At 44.6% G+C, this 14911-nt stretch overlaps 1 protein-coding gene across 4 annotated transcripts in view; it reads left to right on the top strand.

The window, feature by feature from the left end:
• The window catches only part of grid2ipa (glutamate receptor, ionotropic, delta 2 (Grid2) interacting protein, a), a 33862-nt gene that overhangs the window by 17082 nt on the left and 1869 nt on the right, over positions 1-14911 (top strand). For 3 of the 4 annotated variants that reach the window (XM_085784325.1, XM_085784326.1, XM_085784328.1), the window contains 14 exons: positions 130-215; positions 418-487; positions 1911-2216; positions 3947-4098; positions 4285-4446; positions 5452-5558; positions 5680-5827; positions 7906-8237; positions 9205-11733; positions 11857-11944; positions 12243-12332; positions 12957-13153; positions 13257-13412; positions 13754-13840. In XM_085784325.1, coding sequence (XP_085640451.1) covers positions 130-215; positions 418-487; positions 1911-2216; positions 3947-4098; positions 4285-4446; positions 5452-5558; positions 5680-5827; positions 7906-8237; positions 9205-11733; positions 11857-11944; positions 12243-12332; positions 12957-13153; positions 13257-13412; positions 13754-13840 — 4510 coding nt within the window. The remainder of the gene's footprint in view (positions 1-129; positions 216-417; positions 488-1910; positions 2217-3946; positions 4099-4284; positions 4447-5451; positions 5559-5679; positions 5828-7905; positions 8238-9204; positions 11734-11856; positions 11945-12242; positions 12333-12956; positions 13154-13256; positions 13413-13753; positions 13841-14911) is intronic. The other variant, XM_085784327.1, reaches the window with a different exon arrangement.

The raw sequence follows: 14911 nt of genomic DNA, 5'->3' as shown, positions 1-14911 counted from the left end.
AACATAAAACTTTGGGGTACTCAACATTTCCGGGTTCACAATGGGGCCCTATGGGCTGGCAAGTAGACTATATATAAACCTTAAACCATATAAATCCTCTGCATGACAAGCTCAAATTTGTCTGTTCAGGACAGTGAGAGTGTGCAAGGGCAACATGAGTTTTGGCTTCACTCTAAGAGGCCATGCTCCAGTGTGGATCGACTCTGTCATCCCTGGTAAGTTTAAAATGTGTGTGTACACTCTGTATGTATCTGTATGTGCAAATGTGAGTGTGCAAGCTGCAGATGCATATAAGTCATCTTATAATCTCTAATACATTTATTACATATTATCTTCAAACATATCTTTCCTTTCCTCCTTCATTTCCCAGTGGCTCATATCAGTCACCTCTGTCTCTACTTGTTTTCTGTTCTGCAGGCAGCCCAGCAGACAAGGCAGGTCTAAAACCAGGAGACCGCATCCTGTTCCTCAATGGACTGGACATGAGGTTGAGCTCCCGCCTGAATTTATTTTACAAATATGAGGCAGTTTTTCGCCCAAGCCCCTCATAAAATATTGCTGTTTGTAAAGCAAATCTACTTCAACAGCAAAGGGCTAAATTTACCAGTAAACATAAATGTAATTTTTTGTAATGCAGTTATACAGAGTTGGTTGTCAGAATCTCCTTTTAAATAGATAATGTATGATGAGAAGCCCCCCCCCCAGAGTGTGAAAATGTGTTTATACCCCAGTGTAATATCTACTGGAGAACGAAGAAGGTTTTTTTCATAAGTTGTTTCCTCTCTTCTGCACCAAATGAGTAATGGCTACATAAAAAAAATGTAATTTGCAAGATGCAATTTTTTCTACATAACAACCAGTGTTGGTGCATGTAATTGCTTATAGTCTACTTGCCAACAATGAGTACCCGGAAATGTTGAGTACCCCAAAGTTTTATGTTAGAAATAGATAGTATGGGTCCCCAGTATTCAGAAACTGCCGGATGCTAACTTATATATATTGGGCAATTAGCATAATTGACATAATTAGCATAAATTAGCATAATTGCCTATATGATCTGGGCAATATTGGAGTGGTTTTAGGGGTTATTCATGATGCTGAATCCATTTCGGACATTTTCAAAATTCAAAATGGCTGTCTAAACCGGAAGTGACCAGATTTTAACTGCCAGTGGGCCAATTTTGATGGATTTTAAGCCAAATCTTAAATTTTAGAGGATGCTGGTTGGACATATACGTAACTCATGTATTTGAAGTAATATATAGTATGGGTCCCCAGCATTCAGAAACTGCTGGATGCTAACTTGTATATAGTGAACAATTAGCATAATTGACATAATTAGCATAATTGCTATGGGCAATATTTCAACAACTGCTTGGCTGATCTGGGCAATATTAGTGTGGTTTTAGGGGTTATTGATGATGCTGAATCCATTTCTGACATTTTCAAAATTCAAAATGGCTGTCTAAACTGGAAGTGACCAGATTTTGAAATCCATCAAAATCGGCCCACTGGCAGTTAAAATCTGGTCACTAGACTTGACAGCCATTTTGAATTTTGAAAATGTCAGAAATGGATTCAGCATCATCAATAACCCCTAAAACCACTCCAATGTTGCCCAGATCAGCCAAGTCAATTTTGTTGAAATATTGCCCATATAGGCAATTATGCTAATTTATGCTAATTATGTCAGTTATGCTAATTGCCAAATATATATAAGTTAGCATCCGGCAGTTTCTGAATACTGGGAACCCATACTATATATTTCTAACATAAAACTTTGGGGTACTCAACATTTCCGGGTTCACAATGGGGCCCTATGGGCTGGCAAGTAGACTATTACCTTGTGAAGTTACCATCCAGTGTATGTCTGCATGTGTCTCCATGCACACCATGACTTTGCCTTGTAGGACCTCCTCCCATGAGAAGGTGGTGTCCATGCTGCAGGGCAGTGGTGCTATGCCCACTCTTGTAGTGGAGGACGGTCCGCCGACTTTCAGCCTGTCAGAACAGGACCTGACAGGAGGAGGAGGGGGCAGCGTTCCCACAGAGCGTGCCCGTTCCCCTGCTTTAAGCTCCCTGCAGTGGGTGGCGGAGATTCTGCCTCCCAGTATCAGGGTTCAGGGCCGCACCTTCGGGCAACAGCTGGAGCACCTGCTGACCATCCAGGAGAGGTACACCATCTGCAAGGCTTTGGAGAACTTCTTCCAGCACAGGTGCGCAAAGGGTCGGGAGTGGGGATGTCACGATTATACATTTTCTTGGTACAATTATTGTCAGAGTAATAATCACGGTATTACGATTATCACGATTATTATGCATTAATTAATTTCACAACACTATGAATGTGTAAAATCAAATATAGTCAAAATATAACTACATTACTCATTGTTTACACAAAATATTTCAAGTATCTATTAATATATGACCAGTTCTTAATCCCCAGGGGAAATGTTTGAAATATTCAGGTCATAAATTGTCATCTATACCAAATGTTTGCGTTTATTTTAATCGTTTTTTGTTTTGTTTTCCTTTTTTTTTAATTAAAAATGACACGCTAACATTTAAATTACTACCAATTCATTGTTACGTTAGGTAAATGGACCAGTATCTGTGCATTTACCTTTATTTTTTGCGCACATCTGCCAATATAGATCCGACATAATCTTTTTCGTAAAGTGACGGTATTTAGGAACCTTTGCGATTAATTAATTGTGCCGTTTAATATCACGATTAATTGTGAAAACAAGTAATCGTGACATCCCTAGTCGGAAGAAGATCGGGACAGGAGGAGGAGGGAGTGGGATCAGTGGGAAACAAAGCTGGCTCTTTTGTGAATATGATATTACACAATTCAAAATATTTATAGGTAGTTACAAATTTATGCAAATAAATTATATTTCTAAATTCACAAGCACAATAAGATGGGATTTTTCAAAACTGAAATAACAGAGGCCAAGATATCCTAATTTTTCAACCCTAGTATCCACCTTTTTCCGAACATCAAAAACGCAAGCCAGTTTTGCTCTTCTGGTGGAATTTTGTGTGTAAATGCATGGATTTTTTTTTTTTGTTTCAATGAAAATCTGTAAAACGCATGGATCATCACACCAGCTTTTAACAATGGATAGCCTATCACACAAATTGACATCCGTGTTAAAAGCCAGCGTTAATAGATCCATGTGTTTACCGCAACTATGACAACGACTGAAAACCATGGAAACGTAAACGTACAATTCCACCGGAAATGCAAAACCGGCTTCCGGTTTTGACCATAGATGATGTTCGGAAACTCGTGGATAAAGGCCAACCATCAAAACACTGAATCTAGGCTACTTCCTAATTATCCATAATACAACCTTCAGGATCTAAAGTTTGTAACAGGCTTTCTGTTAAATCTTTATACTGTAAAATCTGTGGAGTGCCCCTTACATTTTGTGTTTTGCTGTCCTGTGTATAGTCTACTTGCCAGCCCATAGGGCCCCATTGTGAACCCGGAAATGTTGAGTACCCCGAAGTTTTATGTTAGAAATATATAGTATGGGTCCCCAGTATTCAGAAACTGCCGGATGCTAACTTATATATATTGGGCAATTAGCATAACAGACATAATTAGCATAAATTAGCATAATTGCCTATATGGGCAATATTTCAACAAAATTGACTTGGCTGATCTGGGCAATATTGGAGTGGTTTTAGGGGTTATTGATGATGCTGAATCCATTTCTGACATTTTCAAAATTCAAAATGGCTGTCTAAACCGGAAGTGACCAGATTTGGAAATCCATCAAAATCGGCCCACTGGTGGTTACAATCTGGTCACTTCCGGTTCCGGTTTGGCAAGTAGACTAGTACCTTTGGCCGTTCTCGTGAGCTTTACTGTTGACTTCTGAGCGGACCAGCCAGGTGAAACTCTGTCGCCTTGCCTGTGTTTCCACGGCAACAGGAACGTTGACACTCTGATCGTGGATGTGTTCCCGGTGCTGGACACTCCGGCCAAACAGGTGATCTGGCAGTTTGTCTACCAGCTGCTGACGTACGAGGAGCAGGAGCACTGCCAGAGCAAGATCTCCCGTTTCCTCGGATACAAACCACCAGGTGTGTGCACGCACGCATTTAAATGTCTTCAGTTTACATTTTGAGGTTTTTTATTTGAATGGATAAAAAAAGAAGTTTGTGTGACAGATGGACACACACTTAGTGTCTACACTACAACTCCAGCTCTTCTCCATACACCTTTTTTTGCCTCTTCCTGTGCATTGCCAATATGTGTGTGTGTTCCAGTTCCACCCCCACCACCACCACCTCCCCCACCCCCGGAGCCCGAGGTTGCCCCTGAACCCCACCGCCGTAGCAGCTCCATGAGGGTAACAGGGACCACGTACAGGAGCAGTGTGAGGGGACGTAGCTCCGATGACCTGGTCATTGGTACACACTTGGGCATGGGTACAGATCTTCATTGTCTTGTCATTGTTTTTGATCAGTAGCGCCAGTAACGCTGCTACCACCATGACGCCTTTGATCCACATCAGCATCATCACTAACGTCAGTCATTATCACATCTTGTTCAGCACGATCATGAACAGAGTCCTGTTTTAATGCATCCCCAGTGTGGCTGACATCGGCTCATACTCCATATTTCTCTACTATATTTTATCTATTAAAGCAGAAGTAAGCGATCTGGTCGTTTTGGCTAATGCTGCGTTCCAGGCAGGCTTTTGAAACCGTAAATTACAGCTTCAAGTCACGACTTACGACTTTGTAGCATTCCAGGCAACCCACTCGTGTTTTTCCGACCTGTTTTACCTGTGAAAGTCACTATAACGGCCACTTGTAACTTCTGACCCGTGAACTTGTACCAGATCGAACTGGTACCACTTCACAGGTCGGAAAAACACGAGTTACGAGTTGCCTTGAACGCACCATAACGTCTTGTCAGCCGACGGAGTTAGCAGCCCCCGCCCTCGTCAAGGATCTATTGCTCCTCGTCCCTACATCACCACATTCAGGCGCATCCCTTGGCTGCACACACAGCCCTTCATGCCGTTCTCTCTCCTCATTGGATAAAACTTGTAGGATACGAGAAAAGTTTTCTCCTCGGCTCAGAGCAGAGCAGAGGGACTGACAGACCCGTGTTTCAGACCAAACACTCTATGTAAGTGATTGCTGTCGGAAGATATAACAATTTAAGACTTATATTAACACAAATATATCGCTTACTTCTGCTTTAAATTGTAATCTTGTCGTAAGCTAATGAAACCTAAGTTGCTTAGGGCATCACTAAATCTGGTACAGCTAATTGCTGGACTAATGCGTCTGCAGTCTCTGGTCCAGAACTGACATAAGTTAATGTAATTGGAGCTCTTTTTTTTTAACCCCAATCAACTAAAACTCCCAGCTTAAACACCAGGCAGAATCTTGCAAGTTGTTCTAATGAGTGTATTACCATAGGCCTCCGTGCAGAGCCGGTGCTGGAGACAGGGATGAGGTTGGCCCCAGGAGAGAGACAGTCAGGAGATGGTACCTCCCTACCCGAGACTCCTAACAATCTCACCAATGTATGTAACAAGGCCTGTCTGGATGGGAAAAAGATACAGTAAAGTATCAAAGTAAGATTATTAATCATCATTAGGGCAAGAGGTCTTACCCTGGTCTTTCTGTACATTTCCACCATACAAGCTGTCAGCAGTGTACGCTGAACTGGAGAACATGTATTCAGCCAAGAGGTCCAAGTCTCTGAAGAGCCGTCCTCCTCCTGCCCCTGAGAGTTTTCTGGATCTGGAGCCTCCTTCCCGCTCAGCCTCCCCTACAGTACATGCTAACACAGGTAGCCAAAAGCATATACATACTGAACTCATATCAGCTGGAGTTGAACTCAAATAATATGCTGTATAAAATGACTATTGTGTGGATGAGTGAGTGTTTGAATGTTTTAAGGGAAGAGAAAGAGGGCAACAAAATGCTGCAGAGCAAGAATGATGAATCCCAAGGCAGCCAACCCACTTCTGACTCAACTGAATATCCTTGAATTTTATATCGACAGGGATTTTTGTGATTTCATGCTGTATATAAATATACAGCAGAGCAGACTGCTTTCAGTCTTTTCTCAGCCTGGCTATTATTAGCCTTAGTTTCTCTGCAGGAAGAGAGTGCAGGGTCAAAGCTGACATCAGAAACAAGATGGGGGATTTTTTTTTCTTTCTTTGTATTTTGTAACAAGTTGCCATCTTAAATGGATTTGGTTTGGTCAAGGCTTATCATACAAGAAGACAGACCAGACCCCCAACCCCCGGTCAGAGATGCTGGATACTTTTTTTTTTTACCCTTATCAGGAGGATTTGGTGATGGTGGAAGTGGAACTAGAAAACACACAGTTTAAGTTCCCCTCAAATCAAAAATGTGTTTTCTGGCATGGTTAGCTCCTCTGGGAGACCTTCTGATTACTTCTTGTGCAGAACCTTTCTCACACTCAGTACGTTTACATGACACTTGAAAAAACCGAATTATTGCCTTAATCCGACTATAACTGGACAACTGAAGTGCATGTAAACACCTTAGTCCGACTGAAATCGGAGTTGGAGAACTCCGATTAAGATAATCCGATTGGAATTCGATTTTCTCCGTCATGTAAACACCTTAGTCGGAGTAGAACTGGACAATATATGTGTTCATGCTCCACAACCGTAGAGACGGCACCAAGTGGAGCAGAGAAGCCGCCCGAACCCGGCAAAGTAAAGAAAAAAACCCAACGTCAGCCTCGATTCAATGCATTTCACACAGCGCAACCAGCAAGAGGGTTTTATTAAAAAAAAGAGAGAGAGAGGAAAAAAGGAAGCCTGTATCCTATTCTCAGCGTGAATCCGGCCCAGACTGGTGCGTCTGGTCGGGAACTGCAGTTGAGAATTTATTATTAACCCTCCTGTTGTTCTTCTGGGTCAAATTGACCCAATCTGTTCCCTTCCTCCATCCTTCCTTCCTTCTTTCCACAATCCTTTTTTTCCCTTCCTTCTTTCCTTTCTTCCTTCCTTCCTTCCCTTCATCCTTACTTCTTCTTCCTTCCTCTTCCGATCTGTTCCCTCCCTCCATCCATCTTTCTTTCCTTCCTTTTCCCTTCCTTCTTTCCACAGTCCTTTCCCCCTCCCTTCCTTCCTTCTTCTTCCTTCCTTGAACTGTTTCCTCCCTCAATCTTTCTTTCCTTCCCTTTTCCCTCCCTCCCTTCCTTCACCCTTACTTCTTCTTCCTTCCTCTTTTGATCCAATTGACCTTATCTGTTTAGTCCCTCCATCTTTCTTTCCTTCCTTTTCCCCTTCCTTCTTTTGACAATCCTTTTCCCCCTCCCTCCCTTCCTTCCTTGAACAAAGCTGTTCCCTCCCTCCATCTTTCTTTCCTTTCGTCCTTACTTCTTCCTTCCTTTTTGACCCAATTGACCGAATCTGTTCCCTCTCTCCTTCTATCTTTCCTTCCTTTTTCCCTTTTTTCTTTCCTTCCTTCTTTCCCTTCGCCCTTCCTTCCTTGACCCTGGAGGACAACAGGAGGGTTAAGCTTATAAGTTGTTTATATTCAGTTTTTTACGAGGTGACAGAAAAGTCAACAGGCCAGGGGTATTAACCCGCTGAAACAACAGGTGACGCCGCATGAGGGGGCGGACCCCGTCAGTTATTCGGTTTTTTCAGTTGCATGTATATTGAGACAAGGACAGAAGTCCGACTTGATGCCAAATCTAATTTTGAGCCTAGCTGGATTAAGCTCTGCATGTAAACATACTGACTGTGTAACCTATGGGAGGGAGTTGATGATAGAACGTCTTTTTATGCATTTGTTCTGAGTGAGACCTTGCAGCTTAAGTGATGCTCCAGATGTTATTCTGGCACTAATAACACTTCATATGTCTCCTCCTGGTCTCAGGTAACCGTAAAGGCCCCCCGCCCCCTACGTCCTGGCCGGAGCCTCTCCCTAGCCCCCCTACTCCCCAGTTTTACCCCTCAGGCTTGACAAGCCAGACCAGTGGGGAGTCTAATCCCTACATCAGCTTGGACAGCCCCCCACCCTCACCCCCGGAGCCCGTTGACTTCCCATCCAGTCCCCCAACCCATCGCAGCAGCAAGCGCCGCTACACCTTCTCCAAACCGCCTCGTTCAGAAGACACAGATCGCTTCCTGGATGCGCTGAGTGAGCAGCTGGGACAGAGGGTGGCCATCATCGATGACTTTCTGACTCCTGAGAATGACTATGAGGAGGTAGAGTGACACCAACACTGCACCAGGAAACTGTTCTGTGAATCAGCAGCAAAGCCTCATCCTGAAGTTGTATTAAAAATTAATGAGCTAATCATTTGGCTACAGATGCTAATTTAGCAATCACATGTTGTGAGTGTAACAATCTGAGCCAGCACTTTTTAAATCCTGCAGTGCCTACATGATGCAGGAAATGTTGGAGTTTCACACAGTCAGTTAGAAACATTTACTCTTTTTTATCAGGGTTTATAAATTATATAATAATGATAATATTATAGAATTGTATTATAATGATAGATATGTGTATTGTATTATGTATTATTGTATAATTATAACAACATTTGATACATTATGAATGAATTATTTCCTGGAAAATACCTATGCTTATGATACCATAAATGATGTCAATACCAGGTTAATTCCCCATTGTGCACTGATGCGCTACAGTACACTAATGTCAGCTGTACATCCAAATACAGAACAGGACAAACCCCTTGACTCATACATACAGAAAGTGGGTACAGAACATAGTTTCCTGTTAGATAAAAGTGCAAAGTACAAAGTGAAGCTTTTTAAAGTGAAGTTTTTAGTTCATTATAAACACTATATGGGATCCAGATGTAAACAGAAGAGAACCACAATTCCTCAGTGTGAAAAGCACATAAGTAAAACCTGCTGTTACAAATTTACTAACAGACTAAGAACTTAATGTAATATGCTGTTGTTTTGCACATGATTTGTTATAAGAGACCTTGCACACTAATTTCCCTGATGTGCGCAGGTTATTACTGCAGTGGCATCTCACTTTTGTGTACAGATTTAGCAGATAAATATAAGTCAATATGATTTCTACAGTTCTGTATCTGGTTTTGGACACTATTTTAAAACATGCTTTTAGATCAACTCAAACAATTTCAAGTATATTAAGTATAGTAATGGGCTAATGAAGTGTGATTGGTGTTAATGCCAGGATGTTGTGCAGATGGGCTTTCCAGATGAGGATGATGAGGATAATGATGAAGACCTAGTGGTGGACGAGGAAGAAAACGGAGGATTCGTGGCCCCGGAGTTGAGCAGCCCGAGTGACATTCAAAGCAGCAGCGGGGAAGAAAACGCCTCCTCGCTCACCTACTCCTCATCCTCTGACCACATCCCTCCTCCTCCCATGACTCCACCTCCGCCCCCGCCTGTTCAGTTCAACGATCCGCCTCCCCCGCCTCCCCCACCTGCACAGCCTCAGCCTCAGCAGCAGCAACAACAGCAGCAGCAGCAACAACAGCTTAACTACACCCCTGAACACTCCCCAAGAGCATATGTGCCCATTCGCCGCAAATCCGGACCCCCTCCGCCTCCTCCACCCCGCAGTAACCCACCACCGAAGCGCCACTCTCTCCATAAAGTGCTCCCCTCGAAAGAGGACTTACAGGTCCATGCTACCATACAGGAGTTAAAAGCCTTCCAAGAACAACAGGTCTACCAGGAGAGGCAAGTTTACGAGGAGCAACAAGCGTACAAAGAGAGGCAGGCGTACGAGGAACAGAAAGCCTATGAAGAGCAACAGCTGTTCCAGGAGCAGCAGGTCTATCAGGAGAAAATGTTAAAAGAGAGACAAGCTTATGAGGAACAGAAAGCTTACGAGGAGCAGAAAGCTTTTGAGGAGCAGCAATTGTACCAGGAGCAACAGGCCTACCAAGAGAGACAAGTGTACGAACAGCGCCAAGCCTACCAGGAGCAAAAAGCGTATGAGCAGCGTCAAGCCTACAAGGAGCAGAAAGCTTTTGAGGAGCTTCAAGCCTTCCAGGAGCAAAAAGCCTACGAGGAGCGTAAAGCCTACGAGGAGCAAAAAGCCTACGAGGAGCAAAAGGCCTACGAGGAGCGCAAAGCTTACGAGGAGCAAAAAGCCTACGAGGAGCGTCAGGTCTACGAAGAGCAACAAGCGTATCAAGAGCAGCAGATGCAGCAGATCTACCAGAGCCACCACTCGATGCCTAACCAGCCCACGCAGCCCAAATCCCACTCACCGCTTCCTCTCCAGCAGCTGCACCAGTCCTTGCCCCCGCTCGCCTCTCCAGACTCGGCCCATCACCACCCCAACCACCCTCTCTATATGATACGCCAAGCACAGCAGCAGCAGCAACAGCAGCAACAGCAGCAGCATCAGGCCCACCAGAGCCACCACCACCGACGTCAGTCTCGCTCAGCCCCTCCTCCGCACCAGCCGTCACCCCAAGCCACGGCCCACCCCGGCCAGCAACAAGGTCAGTACGCTGAAGGCATCTACCAAAGCCACCAGGGCCTGAGAGCTCACTCCTCCCACCACTCCTCTGCAGAGATGCTCCACCAGATGCACCAAGCCCCGGCCCACCACTCCTCTGCCGAGATGCTCCACCAGTTGCAACAGTCCCAGGCCCACCACTCGTCTGCCGAGGTGCTCCAGCAGATACAGCAAGCCCACGCCCACGCCCACTACTCCTCTGCAGAGATGCTCCACCAAATGCAGTCCAAGTCCAAGGCCCACCATTCGTCCACGGAGCTCCTGCACCAGGCTCACCAGATGCAGCAGATGCAGCCTCACCACTCCTCCACGGAACTCCTCCATCAAGCTCACCAGATGCACCGGGGTCAGCCGCATCACTCGTCCTCCGAGCTGCTCCATCAAGTGCACAAGCCCCAGGCCCACCACTCCTCCACGGAGCTGCTCCATCAGGCCCATCAGATGCACCAACCCAAGCCCCATCACTCCTCCACCGAGCTCCTGCACCAGTCCCAGCAGGAGCCCGCCTCCCTCCCGGTCCAGCTTCAGAAACGGGACGGCCACTCGCACCAGAGCCGCAGAAGTCTCAAAGGTCACCATCAAAGCCAAGTGTCGCCTCAAGGGAGACACCAGGAGCAGCAGGTCCACCAAACCCATCACCCCCAGCCCACCAAACCCTCTCCCCAGAGGCCGCACTCCATCCAGCAGACCCACCACCACTCCAGCTCGCCCCAGATCCACCACATCCACCACATGACCCCGCAGCCTCCGCCGCAGGATTTCCAACACCAGATTCACGTCATCCACCCTCCCCAGCAGCCGCACAGGCCCCAGCCCCTTCTCTCCACCTTCCAGCCCCTCCAGCCGCACCAGCCCACCCCCCTCTCCACTTTCCAGCCCCTTCCCCAACACCACCAGTCACCGCACCAAGTCCAGTCCTCCACCCAGACCGCCCGTCCGCAGTCGCAGCCCTCGCATCACCTGCTGCAGTCCCCGCACCCGCCGCAATCCCAGTCGTCCCACCATAAACAATGCCACAGCCCGGGTCAGCCGCAGTCCCTGCCCCACTCTCTCTCTGACCCCACGGAGCACCTGGAGCCCCCTCCCCCTCCGCCCCTGCCCCCACCCTGCTCCCCTCCACCGCTGCCGAGGCCCGGTCTGTCCAGGATGGACTCCAACCACATGAGCGTGAAGAGGCTGCGCTGGGAGCAGGTGGAAAATTCAGAAGGGACGATCTGGGGACAGGTGAGTTGTGTGGGGTTTGAACATAGGGAGCTAGGACCTTTTTTTAAAATGCAACATATTTTATATTTAGAAACTTTAATTTAACTTTATCTACATAGCACAATTATTAAATATCTTTGGTAGCTGGGAGCCAATTCTGACTATGATAAACTGCATGACATGGTGAAGTATCTGGATCTGGAGCTGCACTTTGGGACACAGAAGAGCTCAAGTGAGTACAAGTGGCCGTATACACATCTGTGAACCAATATCACTTCTTAATCACATTTTCTATTAGCTATCTAATTGATCATTCAAAACAAATCATGATTTCCAAATGATTGGTCAGTTATACTGTATGTGTAATACTATTATATTTATATCCTTGTAAAATCTGGACTGTAATTTGTGGAACATAAACTTGTCCTCTGTACACTGTTTGTAGTTTGCCCTTTGGAAACCAATGTCAAAATGGAAACTGTGCACTGATGTGTATCTCCCATGTACCTCTGCAACTGATCCCCCTTTAGTGCTTGTTCCAGAGCCATCCCTCCAACCAGACACCTTCAAGAAGAAAGATGTGATAGAAATCCTTTCCCATAAGAAGGCTTACAATGCTTGTAAGTATAAATTATTATTATGTGTGGCTATATCACAAACAGAGAAGCAGTACGACCAGAAATGATGAATAGAAAATAAATAATAAGAAGAATATGTCAGCCTGGGAAACATGATGCCATGGATCAGTACTTGTTTGGGGACCTCTGCTCCAGCCTTTTCATAATTTTGACATTTTTGTTTTTATTTAAGTATCTCCACACTTATTAGATTGATTGCTGTGTGAACTTTGTTAAATATATTGATGATAGCTAGCAAACCAGCTCTGACTCCCTGACCTTTCATCCAGTGTCATCATCAGGTCAAGATTTCTGTTTTTTATATATTGTTATATTGTTTATATATTGTTAAATATATTGATGATAGGTAGCGAACCAGCTATAAGAAAATCTGACTCCCTGACCTTTCATCCAGTGTCATCATCAGGTCAAGATTTCTGTTTATTCAACACTTTGTTTTGTGACTCACTGCCAAAAGTAGCATTCATATACCAACCTCAGCTGCACTGCATGATTAGTCATATTTAGCAAATATAAGCATGCTGAACATGGTAAACATTACACTGCACACACACGTTTGAATCCCCATTGATATTCATTTTGGGCCTTTTGTTTTTCAACCTCTAGCAATCCTAATAGCTCACCTGAAGCTGTCTCCAGGGGAGCTGCGACAGGTGCTGATGAACATGGCCACTGATAGGCTGGAGCCAGCCCACATCAAACAGCTGCTGCTGTACGCCCCCGATGCAGAGGAGGTGAAAAAGTATGAAGAGTACAGGCAGGACCCCAGCAAACTGAGTGAGCCAGACCAGTTTGTGTTGCAGGTAAAGTCCTTGCAGCGAGAGATTGATTTAGATTTTTGTTGTTTTTTGCACATGTTCACAATCACAATCACTCTGTTATTTTCTTGTGTATGTTCTCTGTCAGATGTTGTCAGTGCCAGAGTACAAGACCCGCCTGCAGAGCCTCCTCTTCAAGTGCTCTCTACAGGAGAAGTCAGAGGAGTTGAGGGGAGCATACGACTGTATCTACAAGGCGTCCACGGAGCTGAAGACCAGCAAGAAGCTTGCCAAGATACTAGAGGTAACATACTGTTCAGAAAAGTATGTTAAAAGAAAAAGCACAAGCTAATCCCTGGTGTTATGCTGATGGTGTCAAAAAGCTGCTTTCACAATTGTGTGTGAATCCGATAAGACTGCAAACAAGCACCCGCACTGTGGGAGATGGTGTTTGTTATCAGATATAAAGAACAGTAAAACATGTTCACTACATTTGCTTTACGGGAACCGGACACAGACTGGATTTTTGGCTTAGAATCAAGCATAAAATAAAACAAAATATATAAATGGCTTCAAATGAGAGATAATAAAAGTGTTGCGAATTTGTAATTGATTAAAGAATTGGTTCATTCTGTCATTCTTCAGTTTGTACTGGCGATGGGGAACTACTTGAATAACAGCCAGCCCAAAACCAACAAGACGACAGGCTTCAAGATCAACTTCCTTACAGAGGTACGTTAAAACCATATTGATATAATGAAAAATTAAAGCCGCAAGCGGCGATGATCGAACCCATGCAACCGCGGCATGAATCAATGCATGAAGGAGTTATAAGGACTCTTATGTTCCATGGCGAGGGATGCCACGGGCAGCCTGCAACATGACACGACATTTGTGTCACTGTGGAGATTCAACTGCTTAATCGTGACTTGGCCACAAAATGTAGTTGAGCAGGTCAGGAATCTGGAGTTGGTTGGTTGATCTACACCAAATCTGAGGTTGATTGTACAAAATCTGTAGGAGAAGTTTGTTAAAATTAGGGCTGTCAGAGTTAACGCGTTAATCGCGATTAGATTAATTAAAAAAATTAACACGATTAAATTTTTTAATCGCGGTTAATCGCGGCCCATTTTGTCCTCTGTCTGCTGGACTGGAGGACTGGAGTGTGGGACCTCCAGTCCAGTAGGTGGCGGTAAGGCACCTTCAAGTTGGTTGCTACACAAATATACACAGTCTAACATATATCCACAGCTCCATCCATTGATTTTTTGACGGCTTTGTTGTCAACAAATGCACGTGGGATGTATTGATTTTTTGACGGCTTCTGTTGTCAACAAATGCACATGGCCAGGCAGAGGCGTAGCAAAGTAAAGGGCAATTTCCACTGGATGCAATTCGTTTCAATTCTGTGTGAGTTTCATGCATCATGTGTTATGATTAGGTACTAGGCCTGCTAGGTCTGGTCTAAAAGTTGTTTGTCTAGAGATTATAACACTTTGGAGGGATGAAAGTCCAAAGCGCCATATATAATATTTTTAATAGAGATTAATCGCGAGTTAACTATGGAAAAAATGCGATTAATCGCGATTAAAAAAATTAATCGTTTGACAGCCCTAGTTAAAATACGACGTCACAATTTGTCACGTCTTAGCAGCCACGCTCTTTGACCTCCAGACATTCTTTTAATAACTTTTGATCAACATGGTCTCTGGATGATCTGTAGCCAATTTGAATTCGATCTGGCAAAAGCCCTAGGACTAGTTCATTCAAATACGAGGTGAGTAAATCAAGTCAAATCGTAAA

The sequence above is a fragment of the Trachurus japonicus genome, chromosome 8, assembly GCF_045865225.1.
Source record: "Trachurus japonicus isolate A0001 chromosome 8, Traja_1.0".
Classification (NCBI taxonomy): Eukaryota; Metazoa; Chordata; class Actinopteri; order Carangiformes; family Carangidae; genus Trachurus; species Trachurus japonicus.
The sequence above is the reverse complement of the archived record's forward strand: the minus strand, read 5'-3'. Positions and strand labels throughout refer to the sequence as shown.